Genomic DNA, 26,297 nt, shown 5'->3' with positions numbered 1-26,297 from the left:
ATTTAGCCTTACTACACGTGAAGTTGTCTCTCTATATTAATTCGATATTATGCAAGTTTTATATTTTATTCTTTTTTTATTGTACTTTCTCTTGATATAAATAATGTTGTCTTTTGAATATCTCATGCTCTGATTAAAGCTTCCTTTAACTGAATAAGTCTTTAAATCTTTTTTTCATGCGTAGTGTACAAGGAACGGTAGACATTTATTCCGGAAAAAATCAAAACCAAAACCGAGATATGATTTGACGTTTAGCATCGCCTTAAAATTAGATCACAGCAAAACAAATTTATTATGGTGTAATTTTTATCGAAATTGATAAGTATTGATAAGAAATTTATCAAAGGATACCTGCCACCAAGATAAAATATTCGACGAGGAACTGGTTTGAACATTGATTATTACCCTGCAATAATGCAAAGTTGAAAAAACCATAGAAAACATGAGTCGTTCATCATTTTGGCGCGTGTAAACAACGCAGTTCGGCATTAAACTCTTTATGAATTATCACGAAAATCAACCACTTCTTGCATGTCTTGCAAAGAAAACCCCCTAAGGCAGATATGGGTTCAGAAGAAGATTATGTATATCAGCTTCGAAGGACTGGAGCTTCAGCAACATACCCAAACATCAAAGATGTTATGAAGTGAGTTATGTGACATGTCTGCTGTCTTAATTATGCAAGATTTTGTTGTTATCAATACATTGTTTATTCATATTTGTAAGGATTTAAGGGGTTATTCTTATTTTTAATCAAATTTAAAGTTGTTTACTTCAGGACTAGGTCAATATGTGCCATGATGTGGAGAAACGTCTCTGAATCTTAAGACCAAAGATTTCAACTTACTGAAACTTTATTTATTGATTACATCAGCACTTCTCATCACTAAATACAAAAGGAAGAAAATTTGTATATGTTACACTATAGTTAACCATGATATATGAATGACCAACCCAAGAGGAATTCTTTTTCATACTATGAATACATGTACATGTCTATGATTAGCCATAGTAAAACCAATTTAGCCTCTACTTCTTTTTTGAGTGGTCTTTGATAATCAATGATTGGTGATTAAAAAGGGATTAACATTGACATGTTAAAATGGTTCGTTGTTGACAAAATTTATCTGAATGGGAAACATTTGTTGTGCATTTATTCTTGCATTGATTATGTAGTGTTATCAAATCAATATTTTTTTTATGGAAAAGATGGTTTAACTGAGGTGAATTTGATTTTGTATTTGTAAAAAAAAACTCCTTCCATTTCTAGAATGCTTTATTAGTGATAGATTAATTTACTGCATTTCGAAGTTGTTGGCAAATCAATATCGAAGTAGGGGTGGATACAGGATTTCAGGTTAGGGGCATGAATAAAATTAGAGGCCGAACAAAGTTAGGCAAGACAATCTTTGGATAAAATCTATGAAATATCACAATTTCATTTTTTTTTCTGAATAAGGGGTAGTGGCCCCTATGAATCCCCAATCACACAGGCAAATCCAGGGATTTAGAAAAGAAGGGAGTTCCATACTAATTCTAGCTGATAAAGCTGAATGATAACTTACATGTACATGTACAATTGTACTTGAGGACTTGTCCTCAGGAAAAATCAAATGTTAATCAATTTTTTCCTCAGCAACTAAAGTGGCATAGAGAAACTGTATACAACCAAACAAGTAAAACTGCAGCTAAATCTTCCAAAATTGATTTGCTGTAGTCAATTAAGAGTTTTGTCCGTTTCACTAAAAAGAACTTATTCAAGGGTTTCCCCGTTTTTATTTTGGCAGTAACTGCAATAATGTAGCTCTTGTGGTAATTCCAATATTGCGAATTTGCAAAAACGTATCAGTTATAACAATGAAGCTAACCTGTTTGCCCTGTTATGAGTTATGGGATCTTCTTGTAGTTAGGCAAAAGCAGATACAATGTACATGTATACAGGGAGGATCCAGAGATTTGAAAAGGAGGTCCAGATATGTTCAAGGCTGTGGTTTACACATCTATTTTTTATTTTACACAAATTAACACAATTTTTCAACAGAGGGATGCTGTGCCTGAACCCTCAGCATATGCCCCTGCAATGTGTCAAGGGAATTACTTGCACATCATTCTTATTACTAGGCCCTGAAACATCAGTTGTCATTTCCATATACCACCTGTTTATACCTTTAGGCACCAAATCTGAGGTATTTGATTTTTTTTCTTATTTAAGTATAATTACTTAAATGTACCTTCAGCACCTGTGTTTGGAGTTTTCATATCACAACTCACACGTTATGCCAGAGCTTGCCATAACTACGTAGACTTTTTGTATTATGCTAGACTTCTCACAATTAGGCTTCTGGAACAGGGTTATGTTGCTACAAGATTGACATCATCACTACAGAAGTTTTATGGTCGTCATCATGAACTCCTGGATCATTAGGGTATATCCATCTGTACCATGGAAACAGATTTGTTCAACGTATCATGGTTTTCCTTTCCTCTTTGGTCACCTCAGACTTGGCCGGGGCTAGGCACTCCGCCCACAGAGCAACTGGGATGTGTGCCCCAGGTGGTGGAATGGGATATCCCTGGTGTGTTACATGCTGGGTTTGTCAGGCTCTAATACGGAAAACCTGACCGCAAACCATAGTGGTGCACCGTGTTGGGAAAGATGCCACATTCCTTTCACATTAAAGAACTCTGCTATGGTATTCGATACAAGTAGGAACCTTTGCGCTCTGCCACAGGAGGCTAAATTACCCAACCCTGCCCATCCCTCCCTTTTTCTAGTAGCAATCAAGGTTTGTCGACCCTGTTATCCTTGTGTCCCATTCCTTTTCTCATTTCATCATCATTTCATGTTGATTTTATCATCCATTTCATGTTCATCGACTGAATATAGCTGAAATATTGCTGCTCGGACGTTAAACCCCAACAATCAATCAATCAATCATTTTCTTATTTCACAATTGTTACCCTAGGGACATTCAATAGTTATAATAATCATTCTTTCAACATCTTAAATGAACTACTAAGATAAAGCAAATATATTTTTTTTGTTAATGATCTGAATTCAATTTACTTCAATTGCAATTTACAATACACAGTAATACTGTCAGTATAGTAACATATTGCTCAGTTTAAGCATTTGTAAAATATATACATAATTCAATTCTTATACATTTTATTTATATGTAATCATAAAGTAATGAAAACGTAATCGTGATTACAGCCTTTTTTCCTTGAGCAGTCAATTACATTTGATTTCATCTAATCAAAAAGAGACATGATTACTGATTACATGTGATTATCGCTTTAAAAAAATGTAATCAATTACAGATGATTATGATTATCCCATCCCTGTTTCTAAACCACACTTTTAGGTTCCTAAAGGTATGAAAACTGGTATGTGAAATAATTCAATGGCTCTAGACAAAAGAAGTATAGGCTAAAAGACAATATTTTAAATTGCCTAACAGTGTGTCTGACAAACAATTTAGAAGCCTCAATGTAGCATTTGTACTGCGGTATGGTCTTGCAAATTTTCGTTTTGTACACTACACTAACGACCTAGTAGAGATGAATCAAGAGAATTTTAAAGTTGTCTTTACATAAAAAGGAGGGTCACAGGCTATTAATTGCTGCTATTTTTTTTTTGCCTTAATTATGTACATTTTTTTTTTATTTCAAGAAAACAAGACTGAATGCTTAGAATAACTGTTTCTTCCCCTTGGATCTGCTGCTGACCAAATGTCCAGTTGACAAGTTTCATCTCTCAAGTAGACTGCAAATTGTATTGGAACTTTTTTTGTCTTCATTTTAACAATTTATTTATACAATCTTTAATCAGTGTCATGTGTTGGAAAATCTCTCCAGACTGAAATAACTCTGGTCAATTTTATCATCTACATGTACAGTCTTTCTGAACGTTCGTCGGACCGTTGGATATCACCGGTAAAAAATCAGGAAAGCTGGACCGGAAGTCCAGAAAATTTCAGATATTAGTCATTCTTAATACAGGTCAAAATGGACAGTAAAACTTGGTTTGGTCCTAAACATAGTATGTCATCACAGGACTGAAAAAAAAAACTGAACCTTTCTAAAGACTGCATGTATATACATTGTATTTGCTTTCTTTTTTTTTAGATTAAAAATGGGTGTGACTAGGTTTGGCCGTAGTACAGATAATGACTATTACTTAGATTCTGCGAAGCTGAAAAATTTTATATCACGTTCCCATGCTGAAATCCATGCCAAGAAAAGTGAAGATGGCCAGTATGTTTTTGTTCTACACAACAAGGGACTAAATGGAACTTTTATCAATGATATTAAGGTATAAAGTATTCAATATGGAAGTGACATCAAGAAAGTGAATTATGTTTAAGTCTTCTTTGAAAATGGTACATTTGTGTATGGTATTTACAGTGTTCATGTATCATACTCAGACATGATTTTTTCTCGCTTTTTACCGGAAATCTGCTATTTCAAATCCGGATTTTACCGTTACAATTCTTTATTTACTGTATATTTACTTACGATTTTGCCAATTTCCAGTTTGTAGACCTCGTCAGATCATCTCTGCATACTATTTTGATCAACAACATTCTTTATTATTTGTAGATGAACCAATTTATTCTGCTCCAAGAAGGAGATAAGATTACTTTTGGTCATACCAATGGGTTTAAACTTGAGCCGGGGCAGCGAGCAAATCAACCTAATTCAGAGTTCGAATTTGTGGTTTGTATCACTACTACATTTAGATAGTATTAAACTGGTTAATACATGTACTTTGTATTTTGAATTATGAACAGGTGCACCAAAAGTCATCATACGCATGTCCCATTTCTTGCTTTGAATTTTTCACATTTTTTTTATGTTGAATATAATGTAAAGAAAAAGAATATTTCTTCAAGAAAAACATTTTACTACAAAATAATTAAATAACTCAAAAGCTTTTTGAGAGTCCATTCACCTTATGTTTTTATGGACAGCAGTATTCAACTTTCCAGGTACTAAAATGTGCCCATAATTAGCTGGATTTAATGTGTAATGTGTTGTCACAGAAGGAACTTATAATAATAAACAAAATATGTCAGTAATAGGAGTATATACTTGCACTTGCAAATTGCTAGTTAATTATATCTAGTATCAGCATCTAAGATTAGTTTAATGATAATTAATGATATTTTTTTTCTAGTTTGAGAAAGTTCCTGCTAGGTTTGCTGAGGCAGACTCTACATCAGGGGAAGTAAGAGATGGTAAAATACTCAGTTCACCTGAATCCGAACATAAAAAATCTCCCAAATCACCGAAATCCCCATCAAAATTAAAAAGACAAAGTGATATCAATTCATATTTAAGTAAACATTCAAAAGACCCTGATAAAGTGGATATAAAGTCACATGATTCATCAGTGTCACCTGATCACAGGTCATATGACCTTTCATCTCCAGAAGCAAAATACTCAGAGCGTAGCATGTCCCCTCTGATTGCCCAGCCACCGAGGGAATCCTCAACCCTAGTCATGAGTGAAGAAGACTTCGAAGACCAAGATGAAAAAACTGACATGCAAAGTTATTCAAGTTTATCTGGAAGTGTTCGAGAATCCAAGAAAAAGACTAGAGAATCAAAATCATTAAGCTATGTCGAGGATTCAGATGATGACGATGATGAAATTAATGACAATGATTACCTAAAAACCGTGACCAGAACTGCAAAACCAAAAGGAACACGTGGGCGAAAGAAATCCACTCCACAACCACCAAAGTCTAGAAGTCCTCCATCCAAAAGAAAAATGGTCATTCCTCCAGTACAACATCCTGAAAATAGCAGGTTAGTATGATTCTGAAGGATATTTTAACATTACGTTTTACATCCAACAAATAATCTTTATTCTTCCATAATTTAGCATTTACAACCAATGTAGAATGAGGCCATTATTTGTCATTTTGTCATTACTTGAGGTATTTTCCAATCAAAATAAGAATATTGTTTACTTCACAGGAATTCAGTTTTTACAAAATATGCCAGACTTGTCAAGCAATATTTACGTCAAACCAGTAGTTTGGTATTTTTATCTGATCAACAGACAGGTTAATAAATTTTCTTATTCTGCATGCAGACATTAGCATACCCTGTTTGTCAATTTCCCTACAAAAAATTGGTCCAGCACAAATAAGCTCAGTCAGGCAGGCAGTTTTTGGGTGCCAGCCCATTTGCCTGGCAAGAATTTTCAACTTCCGGGAAGACAAATAATTGTGATTTTGCAGTGTATTGTCACAATGACAGTTGGATGGAAGAGTTCTCCCGAACAATAGGTGGATGTACTGTAGGTTGCATTTAAAATGCAGCATACATTATACAATGTACTTACTTCCAGTTGAACCAAATGAAACTTGCTTGTGTGTGCAATACATCATCTTTTCACTTATTTAAGAAATCCCAGAAAATCATACTTGACAAAAAATATTTTCATTTGAAGTCAAGACTGATTAACATGTGTGTGTAAAATTGTTACCTTTTTACAAATGACTATTGAAATGCATGTAAATATTTAACATTAATATTAGTGAATCATAATGAAGCATATAGTATACTTGAAAATTCTCACCAACATTTAGATAAATTCTTTAATGTATTATTACGTGTACATGTATCTATAACTTCAGTCATGGCCTACTGTGAATTTGTGAGTGATGGCAATGTCAGACAGCATTTCAATCAGTCTGGCAGAAGTTTTCAAATTTATGTGTTGAACATACAGAAGTACATTATGTAAAGGGGAAAACTTAAAAATTATGCCATTTGATCTGACTTATCAAAAATCTATTTTTCCAAGTCTAAATGAAAACTTCAATATTTAATTCATTTTCTCCTTTGTATGTTTCATACCTTTTTTGCAGTTCTGATGAGGATGAATTACCTTCCCCTGGAAGTGCTGACAGTGTGTCCCATCACAGCGAAGAAAACCCATATCGTTTCTCCGATGACAGTGATAGTGATTCTCAAAAGAGTATGTCCATGTGTACTTGACAATTGACCTTTGTATTGTTCAAAATTTTATTTTTTTCTTTTTCCTGTGACATTTATAGCTTCATGTACAGAACCTGTAAGAACCATGATGGAGTTAATAAGTTCAAATTTTTTGTCAATTTACGTACAATTGTGTATATGCACCAATGACGGCCACAACCTAGTTATGAAACAAATTCAGATAAGGTATATAGCAATATAATTATATTTGATTTTTTAAGCCTTTTCATTGGTTGATTCTCTTCTGGGCAAGATATGTTAATTTCCATAGACAAACTTGGTACTGTGGTACCATTGACATCGAGTAGTCTGTAGTCCACAGTTCAAGTAATTCTAAACTAAGTAAAGTTGATTTTGACTGAATTTGGTTAAAAGTTAAATTGTAAGGATTGTTTTTAATTTTTGACCAAGTTATGCTTATATAACCACTTTTGTACAGCTTATGCTTGTTCATTAACCACTTCTCAGTTATGAAGCGTAAACTGTCCCAAAGTTGGTTATTTAGCAAAACTTGGTCCAAAATTCAAAACAACCCTTAAATGTTATAAAAACACCGGCAAGATATTCTTCTCAATAGACTTCATTGAAATTAATCTGACTAAATTCATCACTTTACAAACCATAGAAAAAGGTTGATTAGAAAGTTTATTTGGCCTTTTACATAAAATAAGCAAATTGATAATGTTAGTCCTTATCGCTATTTTGTTTAAAATCTCTTTGATCTTGCTATACGATAATTTTCAATCTCACGCCAGTCTAGTGAGAATGAAAATTATCGCTAGTTTCTATATCCTCGTGTGACATACAAGCAACAGCGTTGGAATAGTTGATGACCCAAATACCATCTTTTTGTTTACTACATATGAAATAATGGCTAATTTGTGGCAATACTTTCTAGTCTACATTGGAAAATGATTAAATACAGTAACTTCCCCGATTAGAATGAATAAATCCCAAAATTATTTAACAAATTTTAAACGCGGTCGTCTTGGTTAACCGATTTTTTCAAAAAATGTATATCACAGCTGCACAACATGCGTGACGTCATGTAGCACGTCGCTGAAAAATAGTCCCGAAAAGAAATTTTGCAGTGCTTATAAAACTTACAAATTTAGGTCAAGAAAACTTATACCTTACAATTCAGCAAAACAGCGATAAACAGATTATTAAATATTTTTTCAACTTGCAGGAGTTTCTCATGCTCATGTCATCTCGCGGTAAAGCCGCTTGAAAATATAGTAAATAATCTAATATTCATGTATGATTGTCATCCTCCGTAGCCATGCGCTACATTCCCATCATCCCTTTCATCTACCAAGGGTGACAGGACCGTAACAATTGGCTGGGAGAAGATGGTTTGATTGTCTGTACAATAATTGTTAGTGTACATTATACAGTGGTTGGATTGTTATGATCTTAAAAGGAAAATGCCTTCTAATTTATCAACAATGGGTCATAGAGCTAATAACTTGAAAAAATGCTTTCGAACTCCCATTGTAAGTCACAGATTTTACTCCGTCATTTTAATTGATTCATGTACATTTCAGTGATTTTTTTTTCTTTTTTGTACTTTGTACTTTCACCCTGGTCAATGACAGAAGTCTTTTCAGAAATTTTCCTTGCCTGAAGTCTATGATCAAGTGTGGCCATTTTAATGGTTCATTTTCAATTTGACAGTGAATTTGACACATGGCTCCTATTAAAATGATCCCTGATCATACTTAGAATTCTAACTGATAAGAAAGCTTTAGGTTATATCAAATCTGCCATGCCTGGTAGGAGGTCACATTTGTGAGTTCAAATTTATTTGCAAGATTGGAAGATCCTGGACTTTTCCAAGTTCGAAATTAATGGTCCACTTGAGGAAAACCAAAGTCCTCGATAGAGTGTCAATGAAAATGGTTGATGGTCCAGGACCTAGAAAAAGGAAATTTCAATGGTCCTAGGTCAGAAACTGAGGGTCCTGGACTTCAGAACACCATTGATTTGAACCTCAGATTTGTCACTAATGTGAAATTTGAAAAACAAAGGTCTTATCATTACAGGTATACGAAATACATGTAGGTATAAAAAAAATGCAAATTTTATTTTCAGAAAAAGCAAAGCCGAAAGGGCGACCACCAGGAAGTAAGAATAAGGTTCCACCAAGTGGTCTGGGTCGGGGAACAGGGCCAAAACCAGGTGCAGGGGTAGGACGGGGACGTGGCAGGAAGGCAAAAAATGCAAATCCACCTCCACAAATAGAATTAGATTTTGGTGATGAAGACTTTTCAGGGAAGAAAAAGAGGAAACCACAGCAAAAACCACCCGAACAAGGTACTGGTAAATAAACAAAAGAAAATAATTCTTCCACAAAAATAAAAATTCATAATTAAAATTATGAGTATTTTGAGAATGTTTGAATGAAAGATTACAAGTAATCATCTAAAAGGGGTGAAATGTTACTCTGTGGTACTGAAAATGATGGTATTTTCAACATTTTCAGTATAGGGTGTAAGTGATTCTGTTTCCGATGCGATACGCGCTTGATGCCAGTGGTACATATTTTGGTAGTTTCATTAAGAAATCTTTAACACAGAGGTAAAATTAACAAAACTGTTAACTAGAACAGCCTTGCCCCGGAGTGAGGACTGGTTTCAGATCAAATTAAACTGTAAGCTTTAGATCTCATGGAAGTCAATATCTTAAAAATATGGAAGAGTAATAAAGGGAACCAAGGTTCTAGTGGAAATCAAAAGAATGCAATCCAAGGACAAAGACCAAACATGGAAAACAGACAAACACAACAAAGAGCATTAAGTAACTAAAATAATACATACAAAGTAACAAAAGCAAATGAGCAACTTGGACTTTACTAAAAACTGGGAGCATGGACCAGGTGCACCAGTAAGGTAAGAAAACACCCGCCGAGTTGCTCATAAATGTATTTTGAAAGTACAGTCGACTCCACTTAATCGCATATCGCTTTATTGCATATTTCGGTTATTAGCAAAATTTTCTCCTGCACAAAACCATTTCCTATTATTCTGTTAGGGAAAAAATCGCTTATTTGCATAGGCCTTGCAGGTGCATTTCAGTTTATTGCATAGAGAATTTTGCCTCATCGAGGTAAAGACAGGGTCATAAATATGTCCATCATATTTATTGTTGTAAAAACTAGGTTATCATCAATCAGGAGGTGTTAATAATGGATTAAAAACATAATGGACATAAAAGACAATTTAAATGATTTCTAATTGCATTAAAATAAACAAGCACCTAGGTCAACAATGACTTCTGACGACATGCCAAACATCACCTTATGATGCGACTTGGGGTATTTTTTGTCTATATTTAAATTCTTCCAACTACAAATGATTATCAATGTAAATTTAATTTTCTTTAATGAGCTGAACAGTTTTTAGTGAGCTTGGGTTACTAGGCATAAATATCAACTGAAAATTAAAAGTCATCATTCATTCAGTACAATGTCTAATGAAATTCAACTACCCTAAGGTGCCCCATATTATCCACACTTCATAGGAATATATTGAGGTCAATGACACGTATAATACACAACTATCAGTGTACAATGGTGATTGAACAGAGGAATAAAAACGCACAGACCATTTCAAAAGCCCAGAAACTGCAAACATAGATGAATATTACACTGAATCCTGGCTGAAATATGAAATATGGGATTTTCTTTCATAGAAAGGTCAGGAAATTACTTGACTATTTATAGATGAGAAACACGTGGTTTTACTTATAAATACACACGACATAAAGAAGGTCAACAAACAAGATAAACACAATATATATTATTATTTATTGATAAAAGAACAATACAATGTGAAGGTCTATAACAATTAAATACCAGATCAGAAATGTTGAACAGTGATTGATTGATTGATTGTTGGGGTTTAACATCCGAGCAGCAATATTTCAGCTATATTCAGACGATGAACATGAAACGGATGATAAAATGAACATGAAATGATGATGAAATGAAAAACGGGATGGGACACAAGGACAGTAGAGTCGACAAATTTTGATTGCCACTAGAAAAAGGGAGGGATGGGTAACGTCGGGCAATTTAGCCTCCTGTGGCGGAGCGCAAAGGTTCCTATTCCTATCGAATACCACAGCATGGTTCTTTAACGTGCGAGGAACGTGGCATCTTTCCCAACACGGTGCACCACTATGGTTTGCGGTCAGGTTTTCCATATTATAGCCTGACAACCCCAGCATGTAACATGCCAGGGGTACCCCATTCCACCACCTGGGGCACACATCCCAGTTGCTCTGTGGGCAGAGCGCCTAGCCCCCGGCTAGGTTTCTGAGCACTATTTAGTCGCCTTTTACGACAAGCTTAGCGCTGCTGCAGGCCTATTCTTTTGACACCCGGACCTGCTCGAGGCTGTTGAACAGTGATATCCCTGGTTGATCCACAGTATTGTCGTCTTACCTGAACTCACACTTCCGGTAAAATTGTAATTTCGGTTATAAGAATAGCCCGGTTATTTGCATAATTTTTACTGGCAAATAGGCTATGCAATTAAGCGGAATCTACTGTAATAGTATTATTGAGAAATAACAACATATCCAGAGATGGGGTAATTGTAATCGTTAATCAGCCAAAAATCTGATGACATGTAATTTGATTTAATCAATTACTTTTCAAAATACCCTGTAATTCTGAAATAGTTATATTGAACTTGTATATATTTTATAGATCTATATGGTTTTATAAATTGGTGAAAGTTGATGTTATACTTTGAAAAATGATATCACCTGTTAAATTCAATGAATTTAAGGCCTTATCAAAAATACAAATAACATAAACAAAATGTCCCAAACCTTTCAATTAATTCATAGTTACTTGCAAATTAATTGTAATCAGATGTAATCATGATTACTTGCCAATGTAATCAAGTGTATCCTATATAAAATTCTTTTCACATTAAGGGTAGGAGCTTCTATCTGAAATTTAGATGGCAAAGACTGGACAACTAAAACCAAAAAGTAACAAAGTCCTTTTTTGTCAAACTCCTTATCAAATGCTTTTGCAACTGAAAATTATTATTTTGAAACTTATTTTGATTGCTTCTTACAATTTTCTTCCTTTTAAAAATATGTTTTAAAATGAAAAATTCTGAAATTTTAGTTACATTAAAAACTGGAAAGTCCGATTTTCCCGTCTTTTAATTTTGTTTATTTATAGCCATTTCTAACATCTTGTGTCAATTTTACCATGCTTTGAAATTTAAATTGTCTAATTAATGTAGCTACTGATCTTTACATGATGTTTTAGTCTAAATATAAATTTCTTTCCTTCACATTTTTGTAAGAAATACCACTTCAAGGTAAATGAATTGACCCATTAAGTGCAAAATATCGATCTTTTGTCTTACTAAATTTTTTTGCAGTCTAAGTCTAAAAAACTTTTGTCACACATTTAGTCCTTCAAAATTGCTTTGCATACAATACATAAATGCATAGAATACACACCAAATTAAGGTACATGTATGCAGCTCAATTGTTATAGTACTTTTTTTACCCTTAAAACTAAGTTTGATATTAAAGTAAGTCTGTATTCCAGTAGTTGATGTTAACTTGATAGGAACATAGCATCAGCGATGTCTTATAGTGTAAGGTGTCTGAAACACAAATGGTTCAAAATCTTTTCGGGAAATGCAGTAATTTGGAATTAATTGATGAACTTTTAACACAGGTGCAGATTGGGTGTTCTAGGAAGTCTCACAAATTTCTGTTGGTTTAGATATCACCGATATAGTCTTCATTTGAGTATAGATAGATCTGTTTATCACAGACAAAGTCTTGAATCATATTAGCATTTATAAACATCTTTGAGATCAATGAAATTTTCTGAATTTTGAACCTCAAAAACCATCATATGATCAATAATCTCATATGTATTTTTTGTGTTACAGTAAAAAAGAAGCGTGGGCGTCAGCCTTCTTCAACAGCAGAAAGTTATTCAGAGTTGGAAGAAGGAGTGGAATGGTACGAGGAAGAAAAATGTGCAGCAGATAAATGTAAACGGCCAAAAAATAAACGTGTTAAATGGGTAAGTTCTAAAAATAAATGTGTTAATAGGTAAGTTCTGAAAATAAATGTTTGTAATGAGTAAGTTGATAAATAAATGAGTTAAATGGGTAAGTTTCTAAAATTAACGTGTGTAATGGGTAAGTTGATAAGTAAATGAGTTTAATGGACAAGTACAAATGTACTAAATAGATAGGCTTAGAATAGTGTATGTAAATCTCGTCATGTGACCCCATGATTTCACGAGAATTGTCTACCATTCAAAAGCATGGAGATAAGTCATTTAGAGAGCATTGAGTTCAGTGTTAAAGGCAAAACATCTTTTTGTGTAAAAATTATTGATAAAAATGACAAATATCTATTCTACATGATAGAGGTATTAAGAAAAAACATAAAATAGTAAATTTTACAATGTTATACAGCGTTTCGAGTACCTGGAAGTAAACAATTTTATGTAGACCAGTCTTCGGTTTTCAATATGTTCTACGTCGGAAATCCTGGTGAAGAAAAGGAAACCAGAACGAGACTTACATACCCTGTATAAATTTGTTAATGCATAAGTTTATATATAAAAACGTTATTAGGGATAAGTTCTGTGAATAGACTCTTTAGTGTTAAGTGGAATAGAATGCATGACATATACTTTCGTGAGGTAGGGCTTTGGTAGAACAAAAGAATTTTCCTTGCGGAGGTGTATATTGAGCATATTCCACATATGCTCATGGACTATCCCACAGTTAACATGAAAGTGTTTATCCAGATAACTGCATAACAATAATAAACTACTCAGATAACTGCATGACAAAAATGAACAACTCAGATAACTGCATCACAAAAATAAACTACTCAGATCACTGCATCACAAAAATACACAACTCAGATCACTGCATGACAAAAACGAACAACTCAGATAACTGCATGACAAAAACGAACTACTCAGATAACTGCATGACAAAAACAAACTACTCAGATCACTGCATCACAAAAATAAACTACTCAGATTACTGCATGACAAAAACAAACTAATCAGATTACTGCATCACAAAAATAAACTAATCAGACTACTTCATCACAAAAATAAACTAATCAGATTACTGCATCACAAAAATAAACTACTCGTACCACTGCATGACAAAAACAAACTAATCAGATCACTTCATGACAAAAATACACTACTCGGATCACTGCATGACAAAAATACACTACTCGGATCACTGCATGACAAAAATAAACTACTCAGATAACTGCATGAAAAAAAGAAACTACTCAGGTCACTGCATGACAAAAATAAACTATTTCAATGGGTCTATTCTATAAAGTATTGGGTAAAGCTTCTAAAACAATGATTTAATTATTTAGGAAAGAGAGGTATATTCATTTTTAAACCAATTATGATGATTCTTTTCAAAATATCCCTGAGGTATGTAAAGAGGTGGTCAAATATAAAATTTAATTTGTATTAGATTTCATCAAAACTGCTTAGAAATGCATTTTACTTGACATTTTAAGTAGACAAGGTCTGACAATTATTCTGTAGGAATTAGTTTTTGAAATAGCATTGTAAGGAGAATATTCAGGAAAGTATAAGCCAAAAGAAAAAAGACTGACACTATAAATGTGTATATTGTTACAAGTATAATGTACATGTAAATAAACTACATTTATATTGAATACTTTCTTAAAAAAATCATTTAACAGAATAATCATTCTTAAGGAAGGGAATGGTCTCTTTTAACAATAAGGGTAATTAGGTCAGCATTTCAGAAGGCATGTGCCTGCTTAAGGCTAGTGAAAGCTACATGTACATTGACAGTAATTTTAGTGCAGGGTTAATTGTTAAGTTAGTGGGTTTTGCTGTACTCTCCCCCCCCCCCAAAAAAAAAAAAAATGAACAGTGAACAGTAAATAATTGGTTTTGGATTTTTATTTTTCAGGTACAGTGTGATCTGTGTGATGAATGGTACCATACGGTGTGTGTTGGATGTCAGTATGAAACAGTCAAAGACAATAACATTGAATTTAGTTGTGGATACTGTCAATGATAAAGACTGTCTATTACTGAATGCATTTTAAAGCAGTACTGCCCGATTCCATAGTCAATTTTTCATTTTTTTTTCCAGGGAAGATAACCATGGCCAGCTTTACATTTACATAGTGAGGTAACTAGCTCTTAAATCTGGTATGATAGACAAGGTTGTCAAAGAAGTTAGCTAGAAGTTGAGAAGCTTTAATAATTTTAAGAAAACTCTTTTTAGATGTACTGTCCTGAAGTGACATTTTGCAATGTAGATTGTGTTTGAATATACAAGTATACTGTTACAAGTCATCTTAGTTCTGTTCAGTGTATTGAATTGTATAAGTTGTACAATTATATTTTCATAGTCATAGATCTGTTGAAATGCATTTATTAAGCATAATACATTCATAAAACCAGAGACAAGTTGAGAAAACTGTTTGTTGTGTTTTTGAGCAGAGTTAGGTACATGTTTTGTAATATATTTTCTTAGAAACGCAGTGACAAGTTAAAGCTGTTGCACATCAATATCACCCTTAGTAACTAGAATATTATACTGCATGTTTTAAGATAATGTATGGAAAGTAATTAATTACAGAGGGTAATGTAGTTATTTTTAGGGAATAGAGTTAATTTTTCCTTGATTTAATGACAATCATCAATAAAAAAAATTCTTCTCAACTTGGATTAGAATCTCTGAAATAAAAGAAAGGATAAATCTCCTTGTTAAATGTCTAGTTAACTATGTAAGGCATTTCATAAGGTAATGGTCATTCAGTCATAGGAAGACCTACTCTATTCCCTGAAGCTAAATATATTACCTGTGTTACCAAATAAAAATGAAAAATTTATATACAGTGAAACCTGTGTATACCAAACCACTTTTGGACTTGAATATTGATTAAAGATTAAGTAGTAGTCTTTGTAAGAATCATGCAAAATCTGAAAAAGTGATACACCCCAAAAAAGGCTACATATTTTTATTTTTGTAATTAAGTTGCCTTAAGGGTTTATATTATGAAATGTGTAATTATTCATTCCAAACTGTCTGCTCGTAGGAGAAAATTTACATTGAAAATCCAATATATTATATTGTATTTGAGTGTCATTTACAGGGTTATATCCCTTAATTTTGAAATCACAGTGCATTCTATATAATATTTATCTCCTAAGAATATGGGTTATATAAAAAACCGAATGTTAATTTGTGTTTACTATGGCAATTTAAACAAAATATCAAAAATAAAAATATGTAGGTTTTTCACCCATGAATCAAATTTTACATGATTCCTAGCTGGACTGCTACTTAAAAACACATTAAGTCTGATATAAAGGACCTTAAAAGAGTCTGATTTAGACAGGGTTTCATATTAATCAGGGTTTGTTTCGAAAGGTTTCACTGTATATATATATAATTTGGACAAATGATGCATGTGATTAAAAAAATGAATGTAGGGATAGGAAGATATTTTTGTTGGAGAGGTTCTAATTTCATTTTTAACATCATTGAAATTTAGACTTAAATCATGGTTTTGATGCATCATATTTCATGTTAATTATCTTCAAATAGTGTTTTTCATATAAAAAAAATGCTATCACGACTTTGCCATTTTTGTAGAAAAAAATCTTCATTTATTCTTCAATAATTTAATATGTAACACGCTTTATGATTGGACAAAAAAGTGTCAATCATCTCGTAGAGACTGAGACAACATCTGTTTTTGATGTTCTGGTTGTTAGATTTAGATAATAATAAAAATAAGATTATAGGGAATTACTGATATAGTTTGTCTGTCTATTTGAAATAACCCCAATGCCAGTTGTGAACACTTGAAAATAACCAGTGTAGGTCATTTTTTTGGTAAGAACCAATTAGGGAGAGATGCATTTCTTTGTACCATTTCATTGCTCCAAAGAAATGAGGGTACTTAAACATTGTTTGAAGATGTAAAATATGATAAGAGGGGTGCTTCTTAGGGGTTTTTGATTGATATAGCAATAAGAAATGGTAAATGAGGCACTCTCAGAGGAAATGAGTGTCTGAGAAGCACATAATTAACATTATGTGGCCTATTTCATGTATTTGTTATTTCAACCATTTTGGAATTGTGTAATAACAAAACCATTTTTTTTTTTACTATTTTTTTACATTTTTATTCCTCTACCCTGGAAAAGAAAAGTTCTGCTTCTTTGGGTGTTAAAATAACATTGGATTAGGAGAGGAAAATATAATCTGAAAGTTACATTATGTGACAGACCCTATCAAAACATTTTAATGGCAGCTTAACAGTTCATTTTTGTCAAGTATTTCATTTCTTATACATTTCTCTCCCCATCAAGCTGAGACGTAATTATTAGTTGAATATGCAATGGAATTAATGTCAGTCAGTTACAAATGTTATCTAAACAGTCAGAGCAATTTAAAAATTATGTGAATATATTATTTTTCATACTTTGTATTTTTCTGAACTACTTAAAATTATATTTTTTTTTCATTTTCTTATGCAAGTATTGTTTTACAATTTTCCAATTTATAAAAATAGTGCTATAGTTTTTTTGTTTTTTTTTTTACAGTTTTAGGATACTAATGTGTTCAGTGCTGTAATTAAATACCTTTTCATTCTACGATTAATCATTCGTGTTAGTTACTTTTTTTCTAAAGGTTGCTTATGACCAATTTATTTGATAACATTGTTTTACTCGCTGCCTGATTTTTACAAAGTCTCGTTTTTTTTTATATTCTGAAACATTCAGTAATAGCTAAAGATACTGTATCATACTGTGATATCTGCCTGAACCAAATCATTTTGGACTGTAGAATTTATTTGATTTAGACACCAAGTCACATCTATACTTATATGAAGAGTCTGGTTTAGTCAGGTTTTGCTGTATTTAATGCTTAACTTCTATAGAAATGAGAGAAAATCGACAAACCTTAGAATATCGGATTTTAAATTGAAAAATATACTGTTTTTATGTTGTTAGAGGTTGATTATTAATGAGATTTCAGAAATTGTAAATGTATAACTCTCTCTTTAAATTTTCTTGAACTGAAGTACTGTTAAATTACTATTGTTAGTGGTGTACCTGTTTTCGAGGTTTTTGTGAGTTGGCCAAACCACAAAATTTGGTTACCAGCAAAAAAGAAATTACCATTGATGTGTTCACTGAAAACCTCAAAACCATGAATTTAAGAATCCATGAACTTGTGTTTCTTCCCTAATCCAAGAAATAGGTATCCACCAATATAAGTACTTTCACGGTATGTTATACTATAAAAGTACTTAAAGTCTTTATTCATTTGAACCAATTGTATTTTAAGGAAAAAATATTAGTTTATTGATTTGAGAATTAGTGGTAAACCAACTCTCTATCATTACATGGTTTGTCAAACCCACGTAACTTTGAAAATTATTACCCCCAAGAAGAATGATACTTTTACAGTATGTTGTTTTTTTTTTAATATTCTAAGGCCAAATAATATATATATATCTGTTTAAAGTTACATTGGATGATAAAATAGGGTAGGTAGGTACGTAAAATCAATTTATTTTTTAAAAATTATTTTCTGTAGATACTCATGGGAGGATTTCATGACTTCAATCTTCAATAGTGCTGGACTAAAAAATGAAAGTTTAGTGGCATTTTAACAAAAAAAAATACAAATAAAATGTCCTAGGGTAGGTAAAGGAACCTTAAACAGGCGTGTCTTTTTTTTTTTTTTTTTTGGCTTAAGGAGTGAATCCTGGATTTTTTAACAGGTTTTTCAATGAAAACCTGAGATTGTGTTGGACATTTTTCATAAATTCAATTTTGTGTTGCTGCATTGTTTATTTTTTTTAAATCATAGCAAAATGGTTTCTTTTTTCATTTATTAATTTCTAGAAAATCAATATTTTACTCATACCATACTTTTTGTTTGGGAAAATGAAAAAGAAAATCCAATTGACTTTACTTGACTTTTATGTTTATTCTTTCTGAATTTGTTAATTAGATATTTTTTTTTAAGCAGTTTTATTTTCTTTATTTTTTTTCACACTAAGATCTGTAAATAGAAAGTAAAACACTGGAGTTAGAATTTATTCAGCAAAAAAGGGTCATACATGTAGTACGATTTAGCCAATGATGGTGAATTTAACATTGCATGAAGTTACATGCATACTGTAGCAGACTGCAGAAAGTGGAGGAAAATGATGTCATGAAATTTCCCATTTTTCTATGCCTGTTGTTTCACATAGTTCTACCTCTTGTTCAAGTTGCCATTATATAATCTTTAGTTAAAGGAGGGACCAGGTCTTGTTAAAAAGCTGTATTTTAAAGTTTATATCACACTTGCATGAGGAAGAATTTAGAAAATCTAAACTTGCACATTTTCATGGGAAGAATCAAATAGCCATTTTAAGAGGATAAAATTTCACAGATAGGAGGGCCAGTCATTCAGAATTTATTATGTTTTTTTTTTTTTTCAAATTCTTCCTGACCAATTTTGTTCTATGTTTCTTGCATACAATAATCATTGCAGTCATTAATCAAAATATTTGAGAAGTCCTGATTACCACCTACAAAATTCAGTTCTTGACCAGACTTGCTCTAAAGGGAGATAACTCACTATATTATAGGTGACCTACTTCAACTGTTACCATGTTATCTATGCAAGTACTGCATCCTCAAATAGACAATGCAAGTATTTGTTAAGTTAGCTGCACTTTCTTTAAATGTATCATAAAGTTAATCAGCTGTGTCTGTATATAAAGATGTTTGGTTTTTGATAGAGCTAGAGTTGTGTCCCTTTAGAAATATTATCAGTACTGGTATATTTTACGACCTGTCTATGTTTAGTGTTGACTTTCATTGCCATATATATAGTACTAAATGACACCACATCTTACCATGTCCTATGATTACTGAAAAGAAAATCATGGAAGCCTTAAAAAATAACACAGATCAAAATTTTTCTAAACTTCCAGATTACTTATCATCTTGTCCGTTACTATATCACATTTATTACTACTTGCAATTGACAATGATTAAAGAACTTTCTTGACAAAAATGCCTTGTACATTTGAAAACATGTCTGTTTCCTCTATGATAATTTACATATACAGTACTGGAGTTATGGCCCTTTTTTCAATTAAAAAAATAAATGAGGAAACTTTCTCTAGGTTTCCTGTTCATGTTTTTTAGATCACAAATTGCAGTTAAAGAAGTGTCTGTTACATGCACTGAAAATCCATACTCAATTTGGACAGGTTGTATTGAAAATTTCTTCTATTATGTATACTTTAATCAGTTGAATTTCTGTTAATGTTTGTTAAGAGTCTATAAAGTATGTAAATAGTGTTCAATATGTGTTAATAGCTGTCTACAGAACTGCATTTAAAATATACACTGCTGTAGAATATTATGTGCTTAGACTTTGTTATGCATGGTTGTTGCCAAATTATGTGCATTTTACTTTTTAAATATTTTTTTTTCATACAAAAAGAAATTTTGTGCTTTTAAACCTGGAAATTTGAGTGTCAATTGATTTTGCTTGGGGTGGGGGAGCTTTTTTATGCAAAATACTTACTGTGAAAGTACTATTGTTTGTGGGGTACCAATTGTTGTAGTTTTCGTGTGTAGGCCAGACCACGAAATTTGGTCTTCAACTAAAAGGAGAATCCTATTGATGTGTAAAATGAAAACTTCAAAACCATGAATTCAAGAATCCACAAGCTTGTGTTTCTTCCCTTATCAGCAAAAATTGGTATCCATGAATTAAAATACAAAAATGTACTTTCACAGTACCTAATATCTAAATTATGGAGTATTATTTTTGCTTACAATTTAAAATATCATGACAACTTAAGTAGCCCTACAGCTAAGAATCATGCAAAATCAGTGTGATACATGGTTTTAAAGCCTACTTATTTTTATTTTTGATATTTTGTTGAAAATGTTATAGTAAACAGAAATTAACATGTGACTTTTCACATAACCGTTGGTCTTAGGAGATATAAATTATATAGAATGCATTGGAATGAATAATTGTACTTTTCATTACATAGACCCATGAAGCTTAACAACAGTAATAACAAAAATAAAAATGTGTAACTTTTTATGGTGTGTATCACATATTACAGAAATTGCATGATTCTTACACAGACTACTACTCCAACATGCAAAGTTTGTTGGGTAGTAATTTTTGCAATAAAATATCAAAGTGGAATAGAAGGTTATTTCTATGATGGGCAAAATTTCATTTTGGAAACCCAGTATACAGTGGTTGGTCTATTTCTTGGGTCCAGTTTCATCTGAGTGGTTTCGTTACTGTTTTTTGGTTATTGGTATCAATATACTGTCTAAATTAAGAGTCAATTTCACATATTTTGGTGTTCTGCCAATACATACCTGACTGTTTAAACAAAGGAGAAGGGGCAATAATGGGGTCTTATTGGCCTAAAATTCTTTTGAAAATTAATCATAAAGTGTTGAATAATTTAATTGAGGATTTAGAGACTTGAATCCATCACAAATGAGAAGACTTCAAGACTTCTGATAATTCTTGCATTGAAAGGACAGTAATATTGCTTGAAGTTTACAAAGATTCAGATATTACATTTATTATTATATAGTTTATCATATGTGAAAATATTTAATTGTTTCTTGACTGAGGACATAATTTTCTGAATGTAAATATGTCCAAAAAAACATCAAATTTTGCAATTCTCAGCAGTTTTTACTAAATGACATAAAAATTATGACACCACTATGACACAATGAACTAATGCCACAATTTTTCATTATATTTATTATTTTACTTTGTAATGAAAAACTTTTATCTTATAACAACAAAGTTGATATTTTTAGACAATATTTAAAACCAAATGCTCCTACACCTTTGATTTTTAATAAGCCGTCTATTGGATCTCTGTGGATAGTATGAGTTATTTTGTATAAACTACGGGTAATTAGGTACTGTGACTTTGCTATCATAAATTGGTCCAAGTTAGATTGGTTTCATGATTATGACAGAACAGAATTGAATTTTTAACATACTAATTCTTTCTAGTACTCGAAAACAGAAACTGATCCAAGAATTTAGACTACCTCATGCAGAGAGCAAACCTTACACTTTCTTTTTTTGCATTAAAATGTACTTATAATTCATAAAATATACTTAACTGTTATTAAAACCAAGCAAAAAATTGACCCAAAATTTTAATTATTAATTATATTCATGTTAAGCAGTAATTTTTGGCCTCCAATTAAAGATTCTTTATATTTATATGTAGGGATCCCTGTATATGTATTTAGCTATGTAGTTTCTTAGTACTATTTTGATACAAGCCGTAGTTCATAGATTATGTAAATTTATAGATCTTACTTAAATGTGAATTTGTCATTTAAATTATTACTTTGTTAATCATCTTGAATTAGTAGGCATTTTTTCATAGATTTTTTTTATCATGTACACACTGATCAATACCATATAATATGATAACTTCGATTATATTTGTTCAGTCATTTTTGTTTTGTTTTGTTTTGTTTTTTTTTAATGCTTACCCGATCATGAATGCTATAATGTTCCCAGAAATTACTTTTTTATTTAGTACATGGTACTATAAAACATATATTGTGTTTGTCTATATAGGGGAGTATGAAAATAACCCTTAATTAAATATTATCATGAAGACATATAAACAAAGTGGTCAGTATTTTATGCTTAAAACCATCACAACCAGCATCTTTGGATTCAATCTTTCCATTATAAACATGGTCCTTTAGATCTTGGTACAGTGATATTTTATTACATGTGAAAAACAACGGAAGCAATTTAATTTTTTTTAAAAATCATGTTTTGGCTAAAGTTGACCATTGGGAAGAATACAGATCCAGTGATCCAAATAAGAATGGTTAAATGCCTCATTGATCTGGATATAGAAAAATTGTGTAGCAAATATTTTGACCCGTTTGAACTTCCTTGAACCATGAAATGCCAAAATTTTATGGAATTTTATGCGCCCACTGAGCAAAGTTCGAAAATTGCTGGAAAAATGAAAGAACATAGCTGAACTATCTCCATATCACAGCCCTGGCATGTTTTCTTTTTTTATTTTATTATGTCAGGTTCCAGTATAGAACATCTAAGACTCCATACTTAATATGTTAAACAGACATTTAACAAATTTGCATTAATGACTTTGTAGCGGTAAGTATTTATCGTAAGTTTGTTGTTGTGTGTGACTGATCTCATTTAAAATATACATAGCAGATTATAATTATAATGTAAACATACCAAACAACAATCATTATACATTAGTAGTCATATTTGCACATTAATTGTTGTACCGTATAGCAGAATAATTTAATTTTAGATGTAACAAGCTTTCTGATTGGATGAAAATCTTTCGTCCATCATCTCATAGACCAAATTTTGTTCAGTGACTGTGACTGACTGTGACATCATCAACCTTTTGTGGTACTTAAATTAAATTATTGATAAGGAATGACTGTTATATTTTTTCATCTACTTGTAATACCAGGGTAACCTCTATGCAGGTTATTTAATGTGTACCACGTGGTTGAGGTTGTTTCCTCATAGACCGAAAAATATAATAGTCATTCCTTAAATATTTTGGTATTTTGAATAGAATAGAAGATAATTTTATGGTAATAATATTTTCTCCTCAGAAATTTTGTGTATATATGTTTCTTAACTTGATCAAAATGGCTGAAAATGATTTTGATAGAATGAGGAGAGAATGGGATTTTCATCTCAGTTCAGATTTTAATAGAATCAGTCAATCAAAATGTATTTTAGTATTTCCATGGTCTATGTTGAACATTTGGTTACGCCTTCCTTGGGAAGGGGGTGGTCAAGAAACTTTATGTAGATTATGCAATAACTGCTGCACGGTACCCCATTCTTTTTACATTACAAAGGCCTAACTGACAGTATGACTAAAATAATATGTGAAGTTACTTTTTTTCAATATATATTTACTGTGAATAAATTTTTATAGAGAAATCTATTTGCAGTTTTCACTATTTATGGGTATAGGAGTCTCAAAAGATATTGTCACGAGTGTTTGCTGTTTTATAATGATATAATGATAATAAACATGCTGTTACGCCTATTTGGTAGTCATTAAAATCAGTGGCTGCAAATGTAACCAATGTTCTTAAAATAGTGGCAGTGGCTAATCAGAGAGGGTTTCTGGGTTGGAACTTCCCTTTTGCTGGAAAATTTTGTTCAAATTGTGCAAAAATGGGTTATCAGTACTGGAACCCCCCTTTTATTTTATTTATTTTCTTTTTTTATGATTAAATTTCTGGATCAATACTTTTTTTTCACAATCTTTTGACTGGATCCCCTTCTGCATAGTGCACGTAAAAAAAGATAACTGGAGTTATTTAGTACTGTAAAATAAAACTTTTTTCATTGGATACCTTTTTTATGGTTTTCAGTCAAACTAAGATTTAAAAATCAAGATGATAGGTAAACTTTCCATTAAAAACTTACAAAACCCTCAAATTTAAAAACCAACAATTAATTCACCTCTCAAATACTATGAAAATTGATATACATGAAGAAAACTGTATTCATGGTCATCTTCAGTCTTACTTTCAAGCATTTCTTCTTCAGTTTTAATTCAACAAGGAAGCATTTTCACATTTATAAATAACTTTCTAAGACATTTTGTGTACCAATGTCAGTCAGGCCTTGAACCTTTGTAGTTTATCGTGTTTGAAGTATATTCTATGTTTAAAAATTCTATGTTGAGAATTGGTTGTAATAAATGTTATGAAGTGTTATCAGAAAATACACAATTTAAAAAAGATGTATTTTTGTAACTTGATTGTATCATGATGACCTAATTATATTTTTACATGACTAAATTATGGCCATTTTGGTCAAGCTCTTAGGCCAAAAAAGTGCTATTGTAGTTTTAACAGGATATTTCTGGGTCTGTATTTTTGTAAACTTTTTTTTTTGACAACAGAATTATCTTTTTCAGGAGTAAAAGATATCTTTTAACACAATTCATGGTTTGGAACAATTCAAGATTGAGCTTGAACTGAAACTTTCAAATCTTTTAAAGTAATCATAGTACAATCATAGAGTATTACATTGATAAAATAAGTAACAAAATTTAAGACAGCATTTATAAGGATCTTATAATTTTTTTTTTAAACTCATAAATTTGTCTACTTCATTAGAGTTCAGCAATATTTCATACAGTCCACATAGATGCACTGTCAAAACAACCATGAACTTGTATTCTCATTACATAAAAGTAACCTTTCATTTATGACCAAGATATGCCCCATATTATGATTATCTCTCCTGTTATTCAAGAGTTATGTCCCTTGCATCATTTTTTAGGATAAGATTGTTACCTATAGTGTAGTCACCAGTGTGTTTATACTTTGTTAGTTTTATCACCAGACATGTACAACATGTTTTACCAGAGAAATTTTAGAACATACATTGTATTTGTTACTATATTCATGTTAACATGTCAAGGAGTGGATGTGTTTTCCATGCAATATTTGAATAAATTTGTTGTAAACATTTAACCTTGAATTTTCATATCTCCAGCTTTGTCAAATCTACAGTGAAACCTGTCTAATAATTCAAACCCCACGTGAACTGAGAGATTTGTTCAGTTAAGGTACATGTAGGTGTATGGTTTACATTGGTTCAAAAAGTACTGAAACTGATAAGTAGGGACTTTAGAAAACATCTGGTTTACACAGGTTGTTGGTTTATCTAGGACTTGGTTTAGACAGGTTTCACTGTATTATGATTTACCATTCACAAGTTTTTCATTGTACTCTTCCTTTTAATGGATGCATTGTCATTAAAAAAAATAGATAAAACAGCAAGACACTTTGGAATAAGATATGACATTATTATGTTATCAAGTACAGGGCCTAGTCTAGACATCGATGACAAGAAGTTTGAGTAAATTCTGAATGAAAAATAACGAAATTGACATTTTTGTCTTTGTTATCTCCCATGACTGTAAAAGACAAATGGGAGAAGTGAGCATAAAGTTTTTGCTCATTTCCTCCTCTAGATTAGGCCCTGCAAGTAAAGATGGAATAACAAATCCATTATCAATTCTTTCAAAAAACCACAATACTGCTACTTAAAATTATATGGAATTCAACTCAGTCCTACATGTGTTCCCATATATTAATGTATTGAAACTGAAAGAGGAAATTTGCT

At 31.8% G+C, this 26,297-nt stretch overlaps 1 protein-coding gene across 1 annotated transcript; it reads left to right on the top strand.

Moving 5' to 3' along the window:
* Positions 1 to 249: 249 nt before the first annotated feature.
* On the top strand, positions 250 to 25,642 carry LOC148601518 (uncharacterized). Its single transcript, XM_088554396.1, has 8 exons — positions 250 to 646; positions 4,132 to 4,318; positions 4,606 to 4,722; positions 5,183 to 5,817; positions 6,888 to 6,997; positions 9,112 to 9,333; positions 12,951 to 13,087; positions 15,000 to 25,642. Exons 1-8 carry the CDS (start codon positions 564 to 566, stop codon positions 15,105 to 15,107), a joined length of 1,599 nt encoding a protein of 532 aa, XP_088410522.1. The 5' UTR covers positions 250 to 563; the 3' UTR covers positions 15,108 to 25,642.
* Positions 25,643 to 26,297: the final 655 nt, after the last annotated feature.

The sequence above is a fragment of the Perna viridis genome, chromosome 12 (genome assembly GCF_037379345.1).
Source record: "Perna viridis isolate PV_CMFRI_1.1 ecotype Kerala chromosome 12, ASM3737934v1, whole genome shotgun sequence".
Taxonomy (NCBI): Eukaryota; Metazoa; Mollusca; class Bivalvia; order Mytilida; family Mytilidae; genus Perna; species Perna viridis.
The sequence above is the reverse complement of the archived record's forward strand: the minus strand, read 5'-3'. Positions and strand labels throughout refer to the sequence as shown.